Raw genomic sequence first — 22,739 nt, forward strand, 5'->3', positions numbered from 1 at the left:
GAAATACCTATTGCTATAATAGCTATTACACAATCCCAACAGTAGACATAAATTCATGGGCTTAGACATACATTCATGGGTCAATGATCTTGGTGGTCTTCTTCAAAAAGATCGAAGAGGTAAGGTGAAAGAAGGTGCATATATAATTGGATAGGTTGAATTTAGTGTTGTAATACTTGAATAACAGTAGAGATATTAGGACTCCTCTATTAAATGAGTTTACTAAACGATGTGGCAAATTTCTGTTGGGTGCTTAAATGAACACACTAATTTGAATAATTGTTTAATATTTGCTACATCATTTAATAAACACATTTAGTGTATAAGTTTTAGCATCTCTAGTGTTACTCTTTGAACAATTTCCCATGAGAGTTCGACACATGCAAACTGCTCAAATGAAGTATTTTACTCGTTTGCATCCTCACTGCTTCCTTTTGGGGTCAGACACCATGTGATACATTGGTATCTTGATAACTGCATATACATAGATAGCTCCAAAACCTAACATTGATAGAAAACGACTTGACATTATGTGGCTACATCTTCAGAAATAAAATATAAAAAAATTGCTCCACTGACGAACGACAAGAAATCTCAACCGGGGACATGATTGAAGACTTGAAGTACTATCAGCAAAGCATTATTTCTTTTATTTTAAATTGTACTTTCATGTAATTTGATATTACTTAAACCTTGATGAATATAGGGAATGTTCTTAAACCCTTTTTATAGAAAAAAAAAAAGAAGACTTGATCATTCTAATGGGGGATTTCAAGGGTGCACCTGATTTATGTTCAATCAAACAAAAGAGAAGGCATTTGAAGAATTTCATTTATGATTTACTCTCTAAACATGAGATTAGACTTAGGGAATAAGGATCTGACTTATATGGGAATGAAGCACACGACATAAGTTTGATTTCATAAACAGTCAAGTGCAAGTTATTTCATAGGTTGAGGATATAGTTAATTGATGTAGGCTGCCCCATCATCAAACAACAAACAAATTACTCACTGAAGTTCTGATTTATTGACAATTCTATCCTAATCTCTTTTTCTTCTCATTAAATTTATGTTTTTAGATATTTTGATTTTTTATTGACACTATCTATGGGCCTTTATACTTATGGAAATCTATGCTGAGGTAGAATTTTCTATTCTAAAAAAAAATTATCATTGAACTATGGATGAAGGCAACATTAATTGAATATTTTAGTAGCGAAGTTTTTTTCTTTTTGTTGAAGAGAGTCTTAAATTGTTGTATGACTATGACAGATGGGCATCAAGAAAAAAAATATTTCTCTTGTCCAATTACTTCATTTAAACTCTTATAAAAAAAATTTAGAACAAAATATCAAAATTTTTTTGGTCAATAAAACCCACTTCATTCATTAAACATTGCAATTGAAACATAGATTTTGAGTTCCTGAACATAAAAAATCCCATAAAAGCTGGGGTGGTTTTTAAGACCCAATTAGGAGGAAGGGCCTTCTTGCGTCGGGTTTTTGCTAATCAGTCTGTTGCCTGATTTGCCTCTCGTGAGAAATGGGCTACTTCAATGGACTTGAGCTGAGCCGAGCTTTTCCTACGGTCTTCAATTACAGACTGCGTGTCCCATGGGCTCGGACAAGTGCCCGAGACACAATGGAAAACTTATAGGCTATCAGTTTCTATCACCACACTCAGATCAGGTTCTCTCCACAGATCACAGTGGTTTTCCAAGTGCACGATGGCTTCTTTGAGTGCTAGGGCTTCGACCTTTACCGTAGAAGAAGCGGTCACCAGTTTTGCAAACCCAGCAACAGTTCGGCCGGAAGAATCGCGATAAACCCCTGCTATAGCTTCCTGCAGTTGCCCTCAAGTTAATGACTCTTAACTCTTTAGTTCGTTAATGACTTTTACCCCCCTCAAGTTAAATTCTGGCTCCGTCACTTAGGATATTGGAGGCCGATGTGACAAAATCGTTGCCATTATTGAGTTTCATCCGAAGACAAAAACAGCACGGGTAGAACTTTTAAAAGACGATTACATGGATAATCTTTGTCTTATGTAATAATCGACTAGCGGCAAGGTCTGCGAAACTCTTGCCAACAACAGGACAAGCTTGCCGACTTATTTATTAGCATGTGCCTTAAACAATCCTGTTTTTCTCTGATCCGAAATCACGCGTTAGGAGCCATAATAATCAGCAATATGTGTCCAATTCTTTCCGCACATGCATGAATTTGGTAAGCCATCAAATCGTGTTGGCTTGCTGTTTTTAGGATTATTTGCTTTTCTATGTGAGGATCATTCATAAGCAAAGCTAAATTGGTGCAGCACCCCCAATATTTTAAAATCTTCTATCTCCAACCGGAAAGATCGGGCATGAGTGAGAAAATTTTGTATAGATTTTTTATATGTCTCAAATTTGAGCCCATTCAACAAAACCAACTCGAATTGAAGTGTGTGAAGACCCGACCGATGTAGCACAAGTCCGGGGGGACTTGGTTATCCGTACTCTAAAGCAAATAGAGAAAAAAAAAACATGGCAATTAATATTCTTTTTTGAGTTCGCAAGGGTTCTCACGGTTTTATATATAAGGGAAAATGACATAAATAGTACATAAATTTTGACTCAATGTGTAATGTCATCCTTTAACTATTAATTTGTTCAATATGGTCATTGAATTATTCTTAAATGTTCAATCTAGTCTCTAAACTTTCAATATATTCATTTTAATCCGACAACTTTTCATAATAAAGTCAAATAAGTCATTCGATACTATTCACAATTTGTCATAATTACACTATTTCGCATATTTTAGTCTGAAACAGTTAGGTTGTGAACAGTTTATGAGAAATCATACCCTGAACGGTATGATCGGGCTTATGAATATCCTAGGGGATAATAATTCATAACTTCACGGCCTTCAAAGGGGAGGATGATCACTCAACCATTGAGCATATTGTCCGATCTATGGGTCAATGTGATGAGGTTGGGGAAATAATTTCTTGAAACATAGACTATTCCCTCCATCATTGACTACAATTATTGGATGGAAATGGAAATGCAATTCCATTTTCGATTTTATAGAACCGGGCCTAAAGTATTAGTGGCTAGCTTGGCGAGAATGAATCAAAAGAATAATTAGTCAGTCCAACAGTTTGGTCAAAATTTAAACAGGCTCGTTGTCAATGCTATACTTCTCAATAAGAGCTTCAGAGAATAATGCACTTAACGGGGTTACAGTTTAACTTAGGAGAGAGATTTGAAGGGCAGGAATTCCTTGACCAAGTATTGGTAGGGTCAAATTTGCTCATATATGTATTCGTTAAGATTGATATGTCAAACATGATGCCCTCCTATAGGTGGAACCTGATTTGGTGATGGTTCAGGTGGATGCATGGCAGGGGCAGGTGGTTTACTTTGACCAAGTATTGGTAGGGTCCAATTGGGACCTATATTGTGCGGTATTGAGATTGACTAAGGGATTAGGCAAACAATTGATCTTTCCAATGGTTAACCCCGGTTAACACCTGTCCCGATTGTAATACGGGAAGTGTATATTGATATTGATAGTTTATTTCGTAAAAAATGAATGATTTAGAAAATATTTCCTAAAAATGATCGCTTGTATTTTTTACAAAAATGAACGAATGATAAATATTTTTATCGTACTCAATAATGAAAATATTTATTAAATGAGGATCATAAAGTAAATATACTTAAATGGAGCTAATTTTTTTGGTCCTACCCTAAATAGAAGTATAGTAAACTTGTAAAGACCGAAACAAAAGTTAATGAAAAGATATTTTAAAATCTGGTTAATAGTGTAATAATAAAAACTTGTGAATAGTATCGAATGACTGATTTGACTTTATTGTTAGAAGCTGAGGGACTATATTGAATAAATTTAAAATTGATGGAGTAGATTGAACATTTAAGAATAGTTTAAGGATAACATTGAACAAATTAAAAGTCTAAAAATGACATTGCACATCGAGCAAAAATTTGGAGATTATCTAATCATGTTCCCTTCAATATTAAAGTTGGTCAAGCCAATGACATTCTAGACCTTGACAAACGGTCCATTATTTTTTTTTACTTATGAATTTTTGATGGGATAACTACTCAACTAAATCTATTGTACATAGATCAATTCAGTCTTAAACTTTTCAATTTTATCAATGTGATCATAAACTTTTGTACGAAATTTCAATGTTGTCATTCCAGTCAATTATGGTAAAAAATAGCTAAAGTGACGTCCAATCATTGTCAGCCGTCTTACATAATCTGTCGATCACCGCATAAGCAATATCCAATTGCAATTGGTCGGAAGGACTAGGACTACATTAAAATTTTGTGCAAATGTTTACATTGGCTAAATTGAAAAGTATATGACTGAATATGTAGCCATGCAACATATTTAGGACTAATTGAGTTTTTGACAGATTCATTGATGAATAGCTTTATGACATCAATAAAAAACTTCAAATCCAAAATAGTGCATCTCAAAAATGCGTTGACTAAACTCCTCTCTTATCATCATCCTAGTAATATTTTTGTCTTGGACATATCATCTTCCGTTCGATCAACCACGCGAATATTTGACTGATATTTTCATCACCACTATCATGTTCAGATCCTTGGCCAAAAGCAGGATTATTTCTAACTTCTGCTTGGCATTGGTAGTCAGGATTGACTCCCGACAGATTTCGACTTCACAAGTTCATTTCAAAAGCAACAAGTACAGGAAAATACCTTTCCTCTCTCGCCCGTCGGGCATGCTAAAATGATGTTGCTCTCCAAAATCGCTTCCTTAGAATCGTCGCTTAAACAACGGGAGTTTTTGTGCTTCAACTGATCAACTATTTTTTACTAAAGATCACATCCGTGTGATCGAATGGACAGATCATTGTGCATCAAGAAAGGGACACAAACTTGATGATTGGTTCGAAGTACTGAAGAAATGAACCTATTGATGACAACACAAATTGTACTAACGGAATCAGAGCAAGTGTTTGATGGACAAAAGTAAATAAACCATGAGAATGATAGGAAATAAATTGCTAGAAAGACTGAAAATAAATTACATTGATAGAAAGTAGAAATCTCGTTCTTTAAGGCTCTGTTTGTTTAGCAAAAAATATGACATTTCTAGAAAATATTTCTTAGGAAAATAACTATATTTTCCGGTGTTTGGCTGAAACTTGAAAATTAACTGAAAAACATTTTTCGCTGTTTGGTATGGAAAATCTTATTTGATTTTTCTCCGTGCACTCATTTAATAATTTTTTATTTTTTATTTTTCCTTTTATTTTTCTTTTTTTTCTATTATTTTTAAAAACAAATTTTTAATTCTTTTTATTTCCCTTTCCTCTTTTCTATTTTCTTTTTTTCTTTTTTTTCTTTTCTTTTTTGTCTTTTCCTTCTTCTTCGACCGACGACCAGCCCTAGACGAGGGACGAGCCTCACCATAGGCCGGCAAGGCTCAGCTTGCCGAAATTAGGCGAGCTCAAGCCTTGCCGGCCTATGCCGAGGCTCGTCCCTCACTCAGGGCTAGTACACGTGGCTGGCGACCGGCCGAAGAAGAAGGAAAAGAAGAAAAAGAAAAAGGAAAAATAAAAATAATTAAAAATTTGATTTTGTTTTAAATATTTTATAAGAACGAATATTTCATTAACTAAGAACCCGAGCCCAAGCATCGAGGACCCGTACTCGACCTTTGTGAGCCCAGGTTTAAGTGTCAGGGACCAGAGCTCGAGCATTGAGAACCCAAGCACAACATTGATGGACTCGGGTACGGGTGTTGGGACATCGAACATGAGCACCAGGGCTTTGAGCCTAGCCTCGATAGACTTGGGCGTGGGCGTGGGCGTGGGCGTCGGGGCACTGAGGTCCCAGGCTCAGCCTTGATAGACCTAGGTCCGGGCACCGGAGACCTTATCCTGCACCTTGGGAACTAGCGTTGGGGTTTCTGTGCCAAGCGTACAGTTTCAGGTCCAAGCGCCGCTACCTAATCTTTGTTTTGGAAAATGTTTTCCGATTTTCAAAGAGAAAATCATTTTTTTGAATTGAAGCATAGATTTTCCGTTGATTAGGGAAACATTTTTCATTTACTCATTTTCCTAAGCAAATCAAATGCCGGAAAATGAGAAAAAGTTTTCTACGAAACAAACGGAACCTAAACTTTGTCCAAACTTGCTATTTATACGTGTCAACCATAACCGCTCCAAAGCATTCATTGTACTTATCCTTGACGTTATCTGTTCATGATCCGGCACGGTCTTTGTCTAACACTTTGTCATGACGAGTGTATGTGACAAATTGTCCACCAACTGCTCCGGACTGCCTTAACCGGATCAGCAGTCTTCTCTTTAGCTTGGTCTATGGATGTGGTCTTGAGCGCTAGTTGATCAATGACTGGCGAATTCTTCAGTGCCAACAGATACCCATTAAATTTCTTGCATTATATATGTAGTGAGAACCAGATCTGGATCGCACATCTAGGCCTGATATAGGTATTTGTTTCTTGAGTTTTTAAGTCAATTCCAAAGGAATTTTTGGGAAACTCGTGGCTCAACATACTATTCTCTAAGGTTTTTTGTGTGTACATGTTGACGCATAGGGAATGTGCACCGAAGAGGCAATGGGGCAACAAGGTAATAAAGTATTATATGTTGATGGAGACCTCGAAAGAAAGTGATGGAAGAAAATGACAAGAAGGTCCCATTTGCCTCATCTTGTGGCACATGACCATGTGTTTAGTTTACCCAACGAGAGAGAGAGAGAGGAGAGAGAGGTGGGGGCAGGGCCCTCGTTAGGTGAAACTTGAACGAGCAATCTCCTTTTCTTTTAAATTAGTTTTCTATTTATTTGTGACATAAAAAAGTAAAGTATAGGGCTCATCTTCTCATCCACTTCAATTTCTCAGGCATATCAAAATTGTACGCGTTAAAATATACTGCGTCCCTTATCTTTAAGATTTCAATCAATCTTATATTCATGTAATCTCTCTCCCCCTATTAGGTTAAATTCTTGGCAACTAGATAATATAACATGGTACCGAAGGGAGGTTCTGCCTCAAATTAATTTCTCGTACGCGGCTCACCACTAGTCAATTCAACATTTGCACGTTACAGGGAGCATTAAAGTATTCCACATTTTCATATAGGCTCTCTCCACCTTTTAGCATAAACTATTGAATTTGATGGATAACTATGTTAACTATATCATTAGATATGTTAGGGACGTTATCCCGCATACACTAGATAATGTCGCTTGCTTATGGACTTTCACGTCTATATATCCGCATCTTCCTTGTATCGTTTCGGCAAGTGAAATAATACATGAAATTTCTCATAGTACCTATAAGGTATCTGAATATACGGTTTTACCTCTTTTATACGAGTCCCTCGAAGCAAAATGCTATCACCAAGGAAAAGTGCATTTGTCAAGTGGCCCGCTTGAAAATGCCATCTTTTGAAAAAGAAAGAAGGGAGGCCCAAGAAAGCTATTCTATGACGACATTCAGTGCACAAACAAGACCATGTGTCCATTCATGCAAAGATTTCCTGTTTATTTGTCGGGTCATGATGCCGGAAGATCTTCAGATAATGATTTTCTCTCTAATTTCGACAGGTTTATTAGATAAAATTTAAAAAAGGGTAGATGGTTTTTCTGTTTAATTTTTCGTGGTGGTGGGAGACTCTTGCAATAATAGCTCTCGAAGTGGTTCGTTTAGAGCATAAGGGGTCGCTTTTTTTTTTTTTATCTGTTGTATCTCTTACTCTCATCAGTTTCTAACTTTTCTTTGCCTCTTGCAGACCGCGAGAGTCGAACTCTGCACCTGTGATACTAGCATTCCCACCTCCTCAATTCCTTTATCAATAGGGCCGCATGTGGCTTTGGCTGATTTATTACTGTGCATCACAATTTGACATAAACCCTTTAGTCACTCTCTTGGCACGAACTTTATCTTTTGTGAGCACATAACCCATCATTCATTTTATCGAAAAAGATGAGAATTTTATTCATCACCAAATTCAATCTTTTGATTCGAGCTGTGACTTTGGATGTCGGCTTATTCATGTCTATGAAGTTGGTGACCTAAGTTTTTGCATGATGACTTTGTACCATGACTGATTATAACCAAATTCAAATGCAATTGGACCACTGACTTTAGGTTGAGCACTCTGAACATTAATTTGCGCCTTGTTTTTCCCAATAATGCAGAGTTTATTGATTAATACCAATGTTGGCTAAAGATTAATATTATTACAAAGGCTTGTTATTATTTAAGGGTTAATACTACAAAAAACCTCAAACTCGTACACCTATGACAAATTTACCCAAAACTAATTTTTGACTATCGAAAACTCCGAACTAGTACATTTATGACAAATTTACCCTTCATTAATTTTCGTTAAATTCGATGAATACAACAAAAAATCATAAATTGGTACACTCGTAATAAACGGAGGGTAAAATCCCAAATTGATAAATCCGTCAACTGCCACATCTCTTTCAACTCAGGTAATTAACAGTAAAATTTAACGAAAATTAATAAAAGATAAATTTATCACAGATGAATCAATTTGAAAATTTTTGTAATCAAAAAATTAATTTATAATAAATTTATTATAAATATATTATTTTAAGGATTTTTTTGTGACATTAACCGATTACCAAGGCAGTCGTGTGCTGTTAGCTTCGGCAGATTTACGGTCAGTGAATCTCAAACACACTCATCATCCTTAAATAACAAGAAACATTGCAGTAAAAAAGGCACGGAAGCATCATTACACACAAGTTCTTCAGGAATATTCATCCAATAAGGGCCCAAAGGATTCCACCAATCAAAAACAATGGGAACAAGGACGTCCCATCGCCCGACTTAAATCTCATTGGAGAGGTTTGGCTTCATCTCTAAGCTTCAATTATTTCCCCCAATAATAGAAACAATCGCCGGATGGTGTTGAAGACCGAAAACTCCGTTTCTTTAAGCTATTCATGGCGATATTTAGGAAGGCATATATCTATGTAGGTAAAACAAAATCATATTATTGATAAGCAACGAAATCGATTAGGAAAAATTACCCAATCAGTCATAAACATATCGTACAAATACCACTTCGGTCCGAAACTTTTCAATGGAGTTGGTGACTTGAGTTTTTGGGATTATGGCAATTCCCACCGCTAGAAATCGCTAACGTGACGGTCTGCCATGTAGGACGGCCAGTGATGATTAAACCGTTACGTTAATGATTTCCGGCAAAAACTGACCGGAATGACTACATTACTCAAAAATATAACTAAATTGGCATAATTGAAAAGTTTAGAACTGAACTGACATTCGTACAATAGTTTTAAGACTGATTTGGTAATTTTTCCTAATGAATTCTGACCACCAGCTATAGTTGTAAAGTAAGACCAACATTATACACCTACAAATCACCCTAGGTATATACATTCCATCGAAACATATGAAAACAAACACATTTATCACTTAAACTAATATAGTGGAGACGGTGTTTAGTGTTTTCTAATCTATATTTTAGGAACTTCAACAAAGTTTCAAATCGATGATAGGCATACTTATGTGTTAGACTAAGGACTCCCAATCACCTTTTTTTACAAGTAAAACTGGAAGTGCTTCTTCTATAAAAAAAAAAATAGCCTAGAAATGTACAAACCTTATCAATGACTTCTTGAAGGAGGAGTTTGACCATCAATTATCACAATGCTCAATACCATATCACGTTTTTGATGTAGGGTTCTTAATCTTGATGTTGTGTCAACAGGACCATATTAAGTATATCTCTGGGAGAGATTTTCCAATAATTTACTCCACAATGCTTAGCATCCCTAAGATCACTCATCATCCCTTTCAATAGTCAGGCCGTATGTATACATCTAATTTTTTACCTAAGGCCTGACCAAAGTTGATCAAAAGTATTACGTTGTTAAAAATATTGTCAAATTGTACAATTAGGTTGTGCTTGTCAGGAGCTTTCTAACAATACCCAATTTGCCTCAATTGAACGCTCGGATGTTAAGATATCACATCTTTGAATCACGGTCATCCTATTACGGGGTGTTGGGAAATTTATGAATTGTTAGATCAATTCATTACACCTTAAAGATCACGTCATGAGCTTTCTATTGCCGCAAAAAACCACAACGATCGGATTTTTAACGAAGAAAGTACCATAATTTTTCAATCCAGTTGTTCGTTCGGCCTAATTATTAGAAATCCAACATCTTGGCACTTTTTTAAAAAATTGAACTGCATTTTGAGAAAGTTAGAGTTTCGAGTTTTTCGTGAGATCAAAAATCAGGTCAATCAGAGGTTGCGAAAAAGTTATGCTTAGTCATAATTTGCATAAACTTGGGTAAAAAGACATATATAGATTCAAAGAAAAAAGAGGATGAATAGCGTCATTTGAAACTGGCTGACCTAAGACTGCCACCGTGGCGTATCGCAGCGCTAGGCCAATGCTATGTAGCGTTAGCTAAGCATGCGCAAGGCCATTTGAGCCTTTTGCAAGGTTCATATAGCCTTTGCAAGGCCATAGGAACCTTCCGTTAGGTTTTCCTTAATTCGAAAAATTTCCCTTGGTCACTTGCCTAGCCTTTTGTCGTCACCGCGACGAAGGCAACAAAGATGGAGAACTTGTCCCGACCTTCCTTACTTCTCTTTCTATCACATTGTCGTCGCCATCCCACATGATCATCGCGACCTCAACGGAGATTGTCCTTGATCATCTCAACCTCAATTGAATTTGCCCATGACATTCTTAAACTTTCTTTTTTTCCATAAACGACGGTAAAAATTAATCGTATGAACGAGATCGAAATATGGAATTCGCATTTTTTTTTAAAAAAAAGTTTTCAATTTCAATGAGTGATAAAATGAGGGAAAAACTGATTTTAATATGCGTAGCATCATATCTTACATAAAACATATCTTCTCAAAAATATGTTTTTTTATCCGAAAACGGATGTCATGCTCCTCCTCCTCTTCCTCTTCCTCTTTGGAACTCCTATAACTAATTATAGAAATATTTATTTTATTTTTTCGTATATATATATATAATTTTTTTTTGCATTTTTTGTTTTTTTCCAGGGTAGGCGTTTCCTGTGGCTTTAAACCTCTCCCCACCTTCGTACCGAAGCTCTCTGCTCGCACCACCTCCCGAGGCACACAGTTTAATGTCCGAGACCAGAAGCCGCCCGCGCACACGTCACCGCACCTCCTCGCCCGGCTGACGTGGCGGCCGAGGCAGCTGCCACGTGTGACGGACCCCCATGTGCGGCTTCGAGGCCCCTTTTTCGACAGGGCGCTGGGACCGAGCTCCCCGCCATCATCTCCGGGGCCCAATCAGCCCATTCCGAAGTTTGCTTCTCGTTTCTTTCGTTTCATTCATTATTTTTTTTTAAAAAAAAAATTTTGTTTTTTGAGTCGGCGACGGAATTGAAACTCACAAGGTCCGAGGAAGATCGCCGTCGCCGGAAAAATTGTTGCCAATCCCGCAATCAGTAGTGTTGGGAGCATGAGAGGCTCGATGCCCAGGGCTGGGGTTCCGACTCCGATCCTGACTCCCAATCGCTCTTCAGCCGCTGGCACTAAACTAAAATGTCTGGCTCTCGAGATTCATTTCGTCTTAGATTCTTCGTCCCGTGCTATTATCGAGATGAAAGTCTCTTAGAAGGGAAACTACTTGCTTGGACTCGAGTATGTGGAATTGGATTCATCCCAACCCAATCAAGTGAGATTCCTCGTAATTAAAAGTTGTGATGGCATCTCACTATATTTTTAGGGACAACGAATGTGACAGGTCCTAAAACTTGTTTCCATTCGGCACTCTAGTCCTAAAACATTTTCTTCGTGTTCTTTACGGCTCTAAAACTTATCCGTGACATGTCCTTCAGGATTTCCGTTACATATGTCAAAATTTTGTGGACGAAGAATCACACGTGACATTTGTTTTTCTTCATTTTTACAAGGGTTAATACCACGAAAAACCCAAAACTAGTACATCTGTAATAAATTTACCAAAAAATAATTTTTTAATCACAAAAAACTCTAAATTGGTACATTTATGATAAATTTACCTCCGTTAAATTAGATTAATACAAAAAAAAAAATCAAAAACTGGTAAATTTATGATAAATGTAGGAGTAAAATTCTAAACTAGTTAATTTTGGATTTTTTAAGATATTAACCCTTTTTACAATGCCATGCAATTGTTGACACGGTGACCGAGCTTCTTCATGTACAAATTGGCGTGGTCTTACTATTGCCATCTTTGGGGAAAAAAGAGGGAAAGAAAATTAAAAAAGACTAAGATTAATCTGCAATATGCGAAGCTTGGGGGTTACTCTGCCGCCCTCTTTCGTGCGAGCGACGGCCGACAAGTGGTCACTAGATCTAGGCAAGGGCAAGGCGCCCTCCCCGGCGTGGTGGTGGCGATACTGCTCACCACCACCGACGAGGGTCGATTGCCCTTGATAAAAGAAATTCGACGTAAATTTTCCATCCATTCACTTGAAATGATCGTGAGTAACAGAAACACTGTAATTCCAAACCGTAACAAATTTTAGAATAGTAGAATTGCGAGGGAAAAAAACATATTTTATGCGCGAAAGGCCAAACCGACCTAAGTTTAAAACTTGTTATCTCACTATTCCATCTTTTCATAATCTGATGGCACGAGAGCAAGGCTAGCTTGACTATCTGAAGGCTCACGAAACATTCAACAACTCTGTCGGGAGCGTCTTACTGTAAAAAAAAAATAATTAAAAAGGCGTTGTTTCGGTTGGGTTTGATACAGGAAAAACAGGGAACGATCTGCGAAAACGTCGTTCTCTTCCTCGCGGTGTCCCACGGTTGTATCGACCTGGGGGGTTGACGCGAACGACACGTACCAGTCCTGCTTCTCTACTACGCCGTTCTTATTCCTCGGCGGAGGGAAAACGCCGTCCGTCCGTCCTTCCACGCCGCCGCGCACCCTTCCCCCGTTCTGCCGTGGCCCGGACACGACCACATGGTGGTCATGTCAGGGGGAGACCCACCGCCCACGCCTCTCCACCTGCTCATTGGATCATCTCCTCCACCACCACCATCACCATCACCATCACCATCACCATCACCACCCCCCATTCATCATCCATCAATACATGCGTGCATGCATACATACCCCCCATATGAATATATATATAGATATAGATATAGATATAGATATGTATGCTCCTCCTCTCTCTCTCTCTCTCTCTCTCTCTCTCTCTCTCTCTCTGTGTTACAGTGTTACTATTCTCAGATTCCGGCGTTACCCTGTCATTTTCTCCGATCCATCCTCCTCTTCCCTCATCCATTCGCTCGCCTTTATATATACCACCACACTTCCCAACTCATTATTCCTCCACCCCTCTCTCTATCTCTCTCTCTCTGTCGTCAAATGCTTGCTAGTTGCTAGGCGTGTTAGCGCGAGAAAGTGATAGCGAGTGCTCTCTCATCCAAAGTGTAGAGTGAGTTTCGCTTCCCTATACTCTGTTTCCGGAGGAGAGAGAGTTTCCTTTCTTGGGTATCAGCTGATGAATCTAGCTCTTCTGCCGGAGATGCTCCGCCACCTGAGCCATCCGCCGGTGAACCTAGTCGTCGCCGGGGAGTGCGCGGACGTGACGGTGCTGGAGAGGCAGCGCGCTCGCTTACAGTGGCTCCACGAGCAGCAGCAGCAGCTGCAGCTGCAGCTGGTGCATAAGGGTCATTTCGGCGGGGGCGAGTTTGCCGCCGGGTACGGCGATGGGCTCGCGATGATGTGCAGCGGCGGCGGCGAGTCGGCGCTCGGCGAGGTCGTGAACCTGAACCGCCATCTGAAGGACGACCCGGCCTTTCAAAACGGGTGTTCCGAGGCCGGCGGGTATGAAATGCCGGGTCTGGGTTTCGGGGCTTGCGGGTATGGGGTTGGAACCGGTCCGGAGATAAACGGCTCTATTTCTCGGACTTCTAGCGGCCCTCCGCCGCCTGCGGCGGCGATGGATGCCGGCGGTGGAGAGCTGGCCTTGCCGGAGAAGGTTGGCTCCCAAGTCAGGAAGGATAGCTTCAAGAAGAGGAAATATGACAAAGTAAAGAACTCAAAGGTTGGTCTTTTCTTCTGATTAAGCATTTTTTTTGCATTTTCAGTCCTTTGCCTTTCAATGCAAGTATTACCATATTTATGTACTGTTAAAAATGTAGGTACTTCATAGTGAATTAATTCACGAAAAATATAATTGTCTGACTAATCTTTTTCTTATTTCCCAATAATTCCTAGTGAAAGACCATCCGCGAAAAAATTTCATTTTTTCTTGATTAATCATTTCTCTTAGACTAAAGGGGCTTGAAATTTCAGATGTAGCCTAGAAAATTCATTCCTCTTACTTGCTTGTTGACTCTCTTAAGAGCTGAAAAAGTATGTCTTGATTGGGTGTAGCTCGAGGATGATCTCAAAGACAAGAAATTCAAAGGATCCACGGAAGAGGGGGAGTCGAAGATAACAGAACAAACTAATGACAAGAGCAGTAACAACAACAACAGAGAAACTTCTGCCAGCACTTCAAAGGAGAATTCAAGAGTTTCGGAGGTCCAAAAGCCCGATTATATCCATGTCCGAGCTCGCCGAGGTCAAGCCACGGATAGCCATAGCTTAGCTGAGAGAGTGAGTCGTCATAGCCTGAATTTAATTCCATTCTTGTGTTCAGATGATGGGTAGAATGTTATAAGCATGGAAGGTTTTTCATTAATATATTTCTTGTGCAATTACATGTTATTTATTTCTTGTTCTGTCCATGTCTGTTCAAATTAGGCGAGGAGGGAAAAGATCAGTGAGAGGATGAAGTACCTTCAGGATTTAGTACCAGGGTGCAATAAGATAACTGGGAAGGCGGGAATGCTCGATGAAATCATCAACTATGTTCAATCTCTACAACGACAAGTCGAGGTAAAAGATAGAAACTTACGTTTCTCATTTATCAATCTGAGATTGTTCTCTGTTTACCTTGACAATGCTTTGATCTCTCGAGGGTGTGCTCAACTGGGTTTGTTTTTGCTATGACATTTCACAGTTCTTGTCCATGAAACTAGCTGCTGTGACTACAAGAGTTGACTTCAACATGGACCCCTTATTTGCGAAAGAGGTAATTCTTTCAGTCAATGAATGAACATTTAATCAGATACGTGCTCGCAAGTTTGGTCATTGGAAAAAAGAGAGCATTATGTTAATGCTAACACAAGCAGATCAAGACAGGTCAAAATTGCCAATTTTCTGATGTTGCTCTGTGGTTTGGTTTAACTTTGATGGCAACAGATGCTTCCCAACTGCACAGCCAGCTTCCCCGCAATTGATATACCAACAGATATGATTAATGCTGCTGCCTATCTTCAGTTTAATCCAGCGCATCAAGTGGTTTCATGTCCGGTGACGGAGTCCGTGGTTATTCCCAACGAGAATGTTCAAAGAACGATTGGCCCTCCAGCGGCGATGGCCGAGACGTTTTTCGACCCATCTTCCTTCGCTGTAATTCCAGCTAGCCATTTTTTCCAGTTGCTCCTCTCTTGTGAAATTTCTTTACATGCCTTTTTATTTTTAGTTTCTTGTTCATTATTGTGCAGCCACTTCAGCCCTCCTCTGCTTGGAACTTTGATGTACAAAGCATTTAGTATGGACTCATATCAAGGAAGAAGTACTAATTTTGTCCCTGAGCAATTTACAGGTAATCAGCGGTGAAATGTCCTAATCTGAACCGACTTTTGTCTGATTGAGGGCTTTATCGGTGCATTTAGATAGTGAAAGCAAAGCAAAGTCTTAACTACCAATGGTAAGGATGACAGAGAGACCCACATACCTTAATTATCCTGCTTTGGAAAGATTTGGATGATTCTCGATTTAAAACGAAGAGAATGTGTATTTGCAGATCCTCTCTCTATAGAACTATCATGCAATTGTGTGCCATTATTAAGCTCCTTAATGAGTTGGTAGTATCTAATGGCTAATGTCAAACTTTTGCAGGTTCGCTTGAGCCGTAATCTAGAGATGGAGATGTGTGATGAGCCTGATGACACCGTTCACAAAACTAAAAAGAAATTCATTCCGAAGATGCTCTGACCCAAAATTCTTTTCTCTATTTCTCAAATATACAGCATGTATATTTTATTTGTAATCATACTATATTGCTCAAAGTATGAATAAGAATCACGACCAACCATTTAAGCCCCATCTCCCTGTTGTTTTTGCTGTGACCTTGACATATGCTCTTTGCTCTCTGTAAGGCACATTAAAAGAGAGTAACTTCATTAAAGATTCTTGAAAAAGTTGGATGGTGATGGAACAGGGGGACCAAGAAAGGAACTGGTGCTTTTGGAGGCAAAGTTTAAAGAGAAAAGAAAATCATGAAAAAGGGGGGGGGTGGGGCGCAACACTGGTGGGGGGCTCCAATTTGGATGAAATTGGAAAAGGAAATCAGGAATTGCCTGTCTTGTCCCAATCTTATGCATGTTACAGCTTTTTCTGAACCCTGCAATGGCTAGACGTCTCTTTTATAAGTTCATCATATGAGCCCCTGGGCCATTAGACTGTGTCTAAAACAGTGAGACCATTTTTTTATTTGCCAAAATTAAAACAGTGAGACCTAGCATTATTGAGACAAGTACCCACAGCACAACGAAGAAACTGAAAATAACAATAATAAAAATAATAATGAGGTGAAAAATTACAACGGTGAACAAAGTAAATAAGGTGTGTGATTACACACTTTATTTGAATACCGCATTTTAAATTGAGGGTTCATTTTTTAGGGCTATTGCAGTCAGGCACAACTCTACAAGAGAAGATTATCCGATGCATATGAAAAAAGAAATGGTGCGTGCGTTTGCGGGTGCGGGATCAGTCGAGCCAAAAAAATTCGGATATCATAAAAAATTCGGATATCCAGTGTTATGGGAAAAAAGAAGTATTGCAAGGATAAAAAATAGGAAATGAGAAGATGCTGGGATTTTGACTTGACCAACACCATTTCAATAATCTGTGTATAACTCTATGGGATTGGTCAGGCAATAGGATGCCTATAGGAAGCAAGTTTGCTCTGTTGCTGGGACAAAATTGACAGGCAATTGCAAGCATTCTAGTTTAAAGGTAGAGGACATGAGTTAAGCTGGTGGACCTTCTCTGCTTCCCTTATGGAACAAATGGAGCTGACTGATAGGGACTTTGATGGTTACCCAATAAAGTGAAAGCAAAATAAAAGAGAAAATGCCACTACTTGTCAGGAGGAACATATCACATTACTGATGTGTTGAATGTCCTTGATTCTCAGCTGTCAAGCTAATCATATCATATGACATAAAACTAGTAGTCATTAATGTGTGTCCTCACCTAAAACACAATTAAAATAAAACACACAGGAAATTCTCATATGATATTTGAGAGAGCATAAATCCTAATTCTCTATATGACAAAGGCCTGCCAAAGTTGTCCTTAGTTCTAATGAGAAAGACATTGTGAGAAAAAAGATGATGTATTTCCAGATGAAATGAAAACTGTATTCATCCTCTTATACAAGTTTTAGCCGAAGAAATAATATCGACCACTTTGACGTTCGAAGAAACCGACTACCGGTCCGGCTCATCGACCCAGAAATAGCTTAAGCCTATTTCAGGACAGAATATGGCGACATATGATACATAAACGAGCTTGGTATAATCAAGTTGTGCCAATCCCACCAGAGCGAGAAGGTAATGGGTTGCTCATACATTATGGAAAATTTTGGTCTGTCAAAATGAAAGTAGCAATCACATAGATCGATAGATATTATGTATGCCCTAATCCGATGAAAATTCGGTTCTAGGACCTTCTAGTTCGTATTGTTAAACATCAAAGCGATTTGCGGGCATGCCGAGCAGTTCTTACCTTGCACATACCTAGGAAAAACAGATATGTTGGGACCAGTTAGATTGCCTCCTTCTTAGTGCACTTTCCTATTCTTTGAGATAAGAACAGCCTTATTTTCAAGCCATACATACAGAAGACGGTCCTTATCCACTGGAAAAGATATATTTGATACTGTTTTGCTGTCAAATGTATGGTGAGAGATTTAGCTTTGCCTCCCCTCTTTTGACTACCCAATTCAGCTCTGACTAATCCCATTCCTCACAACATTCTCTCTCTCTCTCTCTCTCTCTCTCTACAATTTCACATAGTGCAGCTCCAAGGAATAAAAGCAAAATCCAAGGAAATCAGATTCTCCAAGATGATATGCATATATTTAGAGCACCCATTCAAGATTATGTTGGGAGCGATTTTCCTTCACTTTTGGGCCTCTCAGGTTTTCTCTGTCTTTTCTTCTGTCTGAGGGAATCCTAGAAAGTAACTAGGAGAACAAACATTCTTTCTCCTCAGACACAGACAAGAATTTTGGAACAAACATGCCAAGCCCATTTGAGCGTTGTTTGTTTCTTTTGAAGGACCACATTCAAGGAAAAGAGATCACATGATCTTCAGAACCCACGCTAAAATGATTTCAACTTTCTAACAAAAGCGCCCAGTTTTCTTTTGAATTGATGTCTCTGTTGCCTTAAGGTTATCAGAAATCTCCAAATCAGCCTCGTTCTGCAGACAAAATTCTATGAAAGCATCAAATTTACTGCTCTCAAACAACAGCCTTTTTCAATCACGACAAAGTGAGTACAAACGAACAAAGCGGCTCTGGATTTCCGTATCTTGTACAATTCACGCAATCACTAACGATAAAGACCTAATCTGCATCACTAACATACTCTTTTCTAATACAAGAAATCCACTATTTTTCCTGGATCGACAAAATCTATGCGCCAACAGCTTTTCGAGTTCGACTATACCAACGACTCATCCCCAGCTTCTGCAAAGAGATGATAATAGCTTGCCAGTTCAATTTCACGCATACGTAAGAACTTCTCACTCAATTAATACTAGTCTCAGAAAGATCTGCTCATATTAGCCAAAAAGAAAGTAGTACCTTTGCCTGGAACTATGATAACAGGTGCCCATTTGCAGTTATGGAAGCAATACTCACTCACACTTCCTTGAAGTACGCTGCAATATAGGTAAATTTAAGATATAGCGTGAGAGAATGGGATTGAACTCTGGTTACCAGGATGGACCTTTGAATAAGGCTTCTTCCTCTCGTCCCCATTACAACAGCCGCAGGTTTCAATCTTTTTGCCTCTCTGCAAATGACCTTTCCCGGATCGCCTTCCACAATCCTAGCAACGGTCCTCACCTGAACAAAGCAAAATTGAGGAGCAAATTTGCACAGACTACATTTACCGCTTGATTAAGACAATCAGATATGGCCCGTCACGACTTCAAATTCACCTTCTGGCACAAAAATTGACACTGGATAGAATATAATTCATTAGCAGTCGCCTTTCAAGCATAGACTGACATCTAGTTGAAGTCCCCCACGCCCAAAAATTAGAAAGAAGCAGCTAATCACCAATAGGATCTTTTTTTTTACTGGAAAAATTCAATGGCGTGGTAGAATAACTGTGATCATTGAAGTTCTAAACAAGAAAGAAGCGATTGCTTCACTGACATGAATGCAATGGCAGGACAAAGTAAGTATCATCGTTTAAGTTCCACATGCGGCATGGTCATAAGATGTATTATTAGTGTACTAATTTCATCAGGAAAACGAAGAACGGATAATTAATGCGATGATAACACAGACAAGTCTATGATTAGCTCATAACTCAAACCAATAGTTAGAAGACCACTGAAGTGGTCTTTTCTTCATCTTTATGGAGACCGGCATATTCATATTTTGAATCTTTTCTTGTCTCCTGGTCAGTAATTAGGTGACTGTGATGAGAACACCTATGCTGAATTGAACAGGAGAAATCTGCTGTTTCTCAAAGATTGAAACCTTGCAATGCAAGGCTTGCACCTCCTTTCTCGAGAGATTTTTGTGTAAAACATTCAATAAAAAGCAGTCCAAACCCAAAAAGCCTAAACCAATTAAGTTTTTCTAATCCTTAGCTCACCAGGACCACAGGAAATTATCGCCTAACTAATTCTGCGGCGCCAAGTCAGCCAATCATATGTCAAGAAAGTGTGGAACCCGAGTGGACCACATATGATTCAACATAAGTACTATGTTGTGATTAGTTTTTCAACCACAGAGCCAAAAGAACCAGTCTATGCCTTCATTTTCTCTTTAAAGATAGGCAAGATCGACAGAAAACATGCAGATTCATCAGTCCTGCATGGACCAATGCTATGCAAGTACTTTTCCCAATTTTGACACATATTGGGAGATAAATCAAACTAGGGGAGGTGGTAGGTAAGACAATGAGGGTGGTCCGATTTCCGACATTCTGTAATGAAACCTTAAAACTATAGGTAAAGCTAAACTTAAATTTAGCAAAATCAACAATCCTTGAATGATCTCATTATGTTGGAATATGATCCATGTGAAAAGAATTTATTTTGGAGTAAGGAAAAGAGAGGACAGGAGAATGACAAGTCACTGACCATGGCAACCTGAAAAGCCTCAACGGCTAGCTTCTCCATCAGCACCTGGCTCTGTTCATGAATAACCTCATTGTTTACACCTACACAAGTATCTTCACTCAGATTTTGCATAATCGGACGCAACTGGTCACGCTACAAGACAGGAACCTTGAAATTCAGAGACAAGATATAACACTATACAATACACTTAAGTCCACATATTCACATGAACTTACATGTGGTATCTAATCATTTGACATGTTTAATAAAGTTTCAAGTTTTATAGCCCTTACGTGAATTTCTATGAATTACAAACCGCCTACTGACCAGTTAGGTTGGCATTTACCTTGCTTTTTTGGAAGTTACTTGAATTAAAAGAAATTTGAAATCATACCATTAACTTGATGCCAAATACGATGATTGAGATTGGACAAAACAAAGAGGAATGCAACCATCAAGTTCTCAGTTCATTTCCACTAGAAGATCAATGGCTTCTACTTTTTTCCTCAGCCAGTAACTTCTACCTGAGTTTATCTTATCCGGATCAAGAATGACCTTAGGAACCAGAACAATCCCAAGTAAACATCAGCAGCTGTTACCAATTTCATATTTTTCTCCTCCAAATACATAACAAACTGTGCATAAGTTTTCGACCAAAAACATGTAACATTTCCGAACAGCATTCTTTCTAATGATCGTGCCACCATAAGTTCTTGTGATGGGCAGTTATCTTATGAATTAGTCATCATACTTTTTATGATAAATCAGAAATTTTATTGAACAAAACCAACACAGCAGAAGACTAAATCTTTGTATTGGGAAAACAATTTACATCTACCAATGCGAATCTCAATTCTCACCAAGTTTGCCGTGGCAACCATGAATTTTAGCCCTAACAGATCTACAAGCAATGAGTCTCGACCTTATATCATCTTTTAATCTCCGTATCTCGACATGAACATCGAGAGAGATAGCTAAATCAGCAGCACTCTGTTGCTCAGAATCCACAGGTGATACATGAAGGCACTCCAAGACAACTTCATTGACAAAGCAGGAGAACCTCTTCCCTAAGTTTGCTGAAGAACCAGAGGAAATTCAGCAGACAAGGCAGTAGGCAACTTGCAAATCCCATGCACATCCAAAATCTTTTTTCCCATAAAAGAGTAGAGAAGCTACCCTCAAAGTAGACAACTGATTCGAGATTGAGGATTCCATTTAACAAGTTAGACTGCTTTAAGGAATTGATTTACTACTGCGAGTGACCTATATAAATAAGTGAATTATATTTAAATACCAGTAGTAATACAATATTTCGTAATCTAGCGTTTCTCTTTTTTTTTTTTTTTGGTCTATGACCTTCCGGTATCCGGGTATCCCCGACTAAATCCGGAAGCGAGCACTGTCGGACCCACAAGGGGGGTGGCTCTCCCAGCGCCGTTTGCTCCATACACAAGGCTCGGACTCGAGACCTTGCTTAAGGGAACCCAGGCTCCTTACCACCTGGGCCAACGGACGTTGGTATCTAGCGTTTCTCTATGGGCGCAGAAGGCGGGAGACTCACTGGAGACGGCATGGACGAGGTGGAGGGTGTCGGCGAGGCGGCAGAAGTGGATGAGGGCCCAGTCGAACGCGTGCTTGCTGTTCGGCCCGTGATCCACGGCGACCAGCACCGCCCTGCCCCGCCTCCTCTCCCCCGTCTCTCTCTCCAGCTCGGGAATCTCCGCCTCCCCCACTACCGGGACCAGGCTGGGCAGCTTCACTTCTCTCCAGCTGTACTCCTCCTCCTCCTCCAACGTCTCCATCTCTCTCTCCCCTTCTTCTTGATTGGGACTTCTTCGGATTTATCAAGGTTTGGTTTCAGTCGCCGGTCCTACTCGTACGGTGTCATGTCTTGATCGAAGCTGGGTCTTGGTTCAAGAAAACGGTGCATGACGGCGACCTTCGTCTTGCGTGTTCCATTTGTTCACCACCACCCTAGGTTTCTTGCACGACCTTTTCTTTTACTTCTTGCTTTTTCTTCTTTTCGTTTTCTAAACCACCGTCCCCGGTTGTCCCTAGACGTGTGATGCGCGCAATTCCGAGTTCCATCACGTGGGATGTGAAGGTGATAATAAACGAGGAGGGGCAGATTGAGTAAGAAATCGGCTCCAATTCCAGAATTCCGGGTCGATTAGGAGTGGTAGATAGAGTAAAAAATCGGCTACAATTCCAAAATTCCATGACCATCGACCC

General features: G+C 39.3%; 2 protein-coding genes across 2 annotated transcripts; one reads left to right on the forward strand and one right to left on the reverse strand.

Moving 5' to 3' along the window:
- The first annotated feature begins 13,285 nt into the window (after nt 1-13,285).
- On the forward strand, nt 13,286-16,236 carry LOC115690034 (transcription factor HBI1-like). Its single transcript, XM_030616262.2, has 7 exons — nt 13,286-14,124; nt 14,457-14,681; nt 14,829-14,963; nt 15,088-15,159; nt 15,330-15,539; nt 15,635-15,735; nt 16,032-16,236. Exons 1-6 carry the CDS (start codon nt 13,579-13,581, stop codon nt 15,680-15,682), a joined length of 1,236 nt encoding a protein of 411 aa, XP_030472122.1. The 5' UTR covers nt 13,286-13,578; the 3' UTR covers nt 15,683-15,735; nt 16,032-16,236.
- A 2,420-nt stretch (nt 16,237-18,656) lies between these two features.
- Nucleotides 18,657-22,439, reverse strand: LOC115690204 (universal stress protein PHOS32). The gene is made up of 5 exons (XM_030616476.2): nt 22,069-22,439; nt 20,529-20,608; nt 19,157-19,275; nt 19,012-19,088; nt 18,657-18,894 (listed from the first exon to the last, which is right to left on the reverse strand). Exons 1-5 carry the CDS (start codon nt 22,307-22,309, stop codon nt 18,869-18,871), a joined length of 543 nt encoding a protein of 180 aa, XP_030472336.1. The 5' UTR covers nt 22,310-22,439; the 3' UTR covers nt 18,657-18,868.
- Nucleotides 22,440-22,739: the final 300 nt, after the last annotated feature.

This window comes from Syzygium oleosum, unplaced genomic scaffold, assembly GCF_021117445.2.
Source record: "Syzygium oleosum isolate NSW1041296 unplaced genomic scaffold, Sole_v2.1 Sole_v2.02, whole genome shotgun sequence".
NCBI lineage: Eukaryota > Viridiplantae > Streptophyta > Magnoliopsida > Myrtales > Myrtaceae > Syzygium > Syzygium oleosum.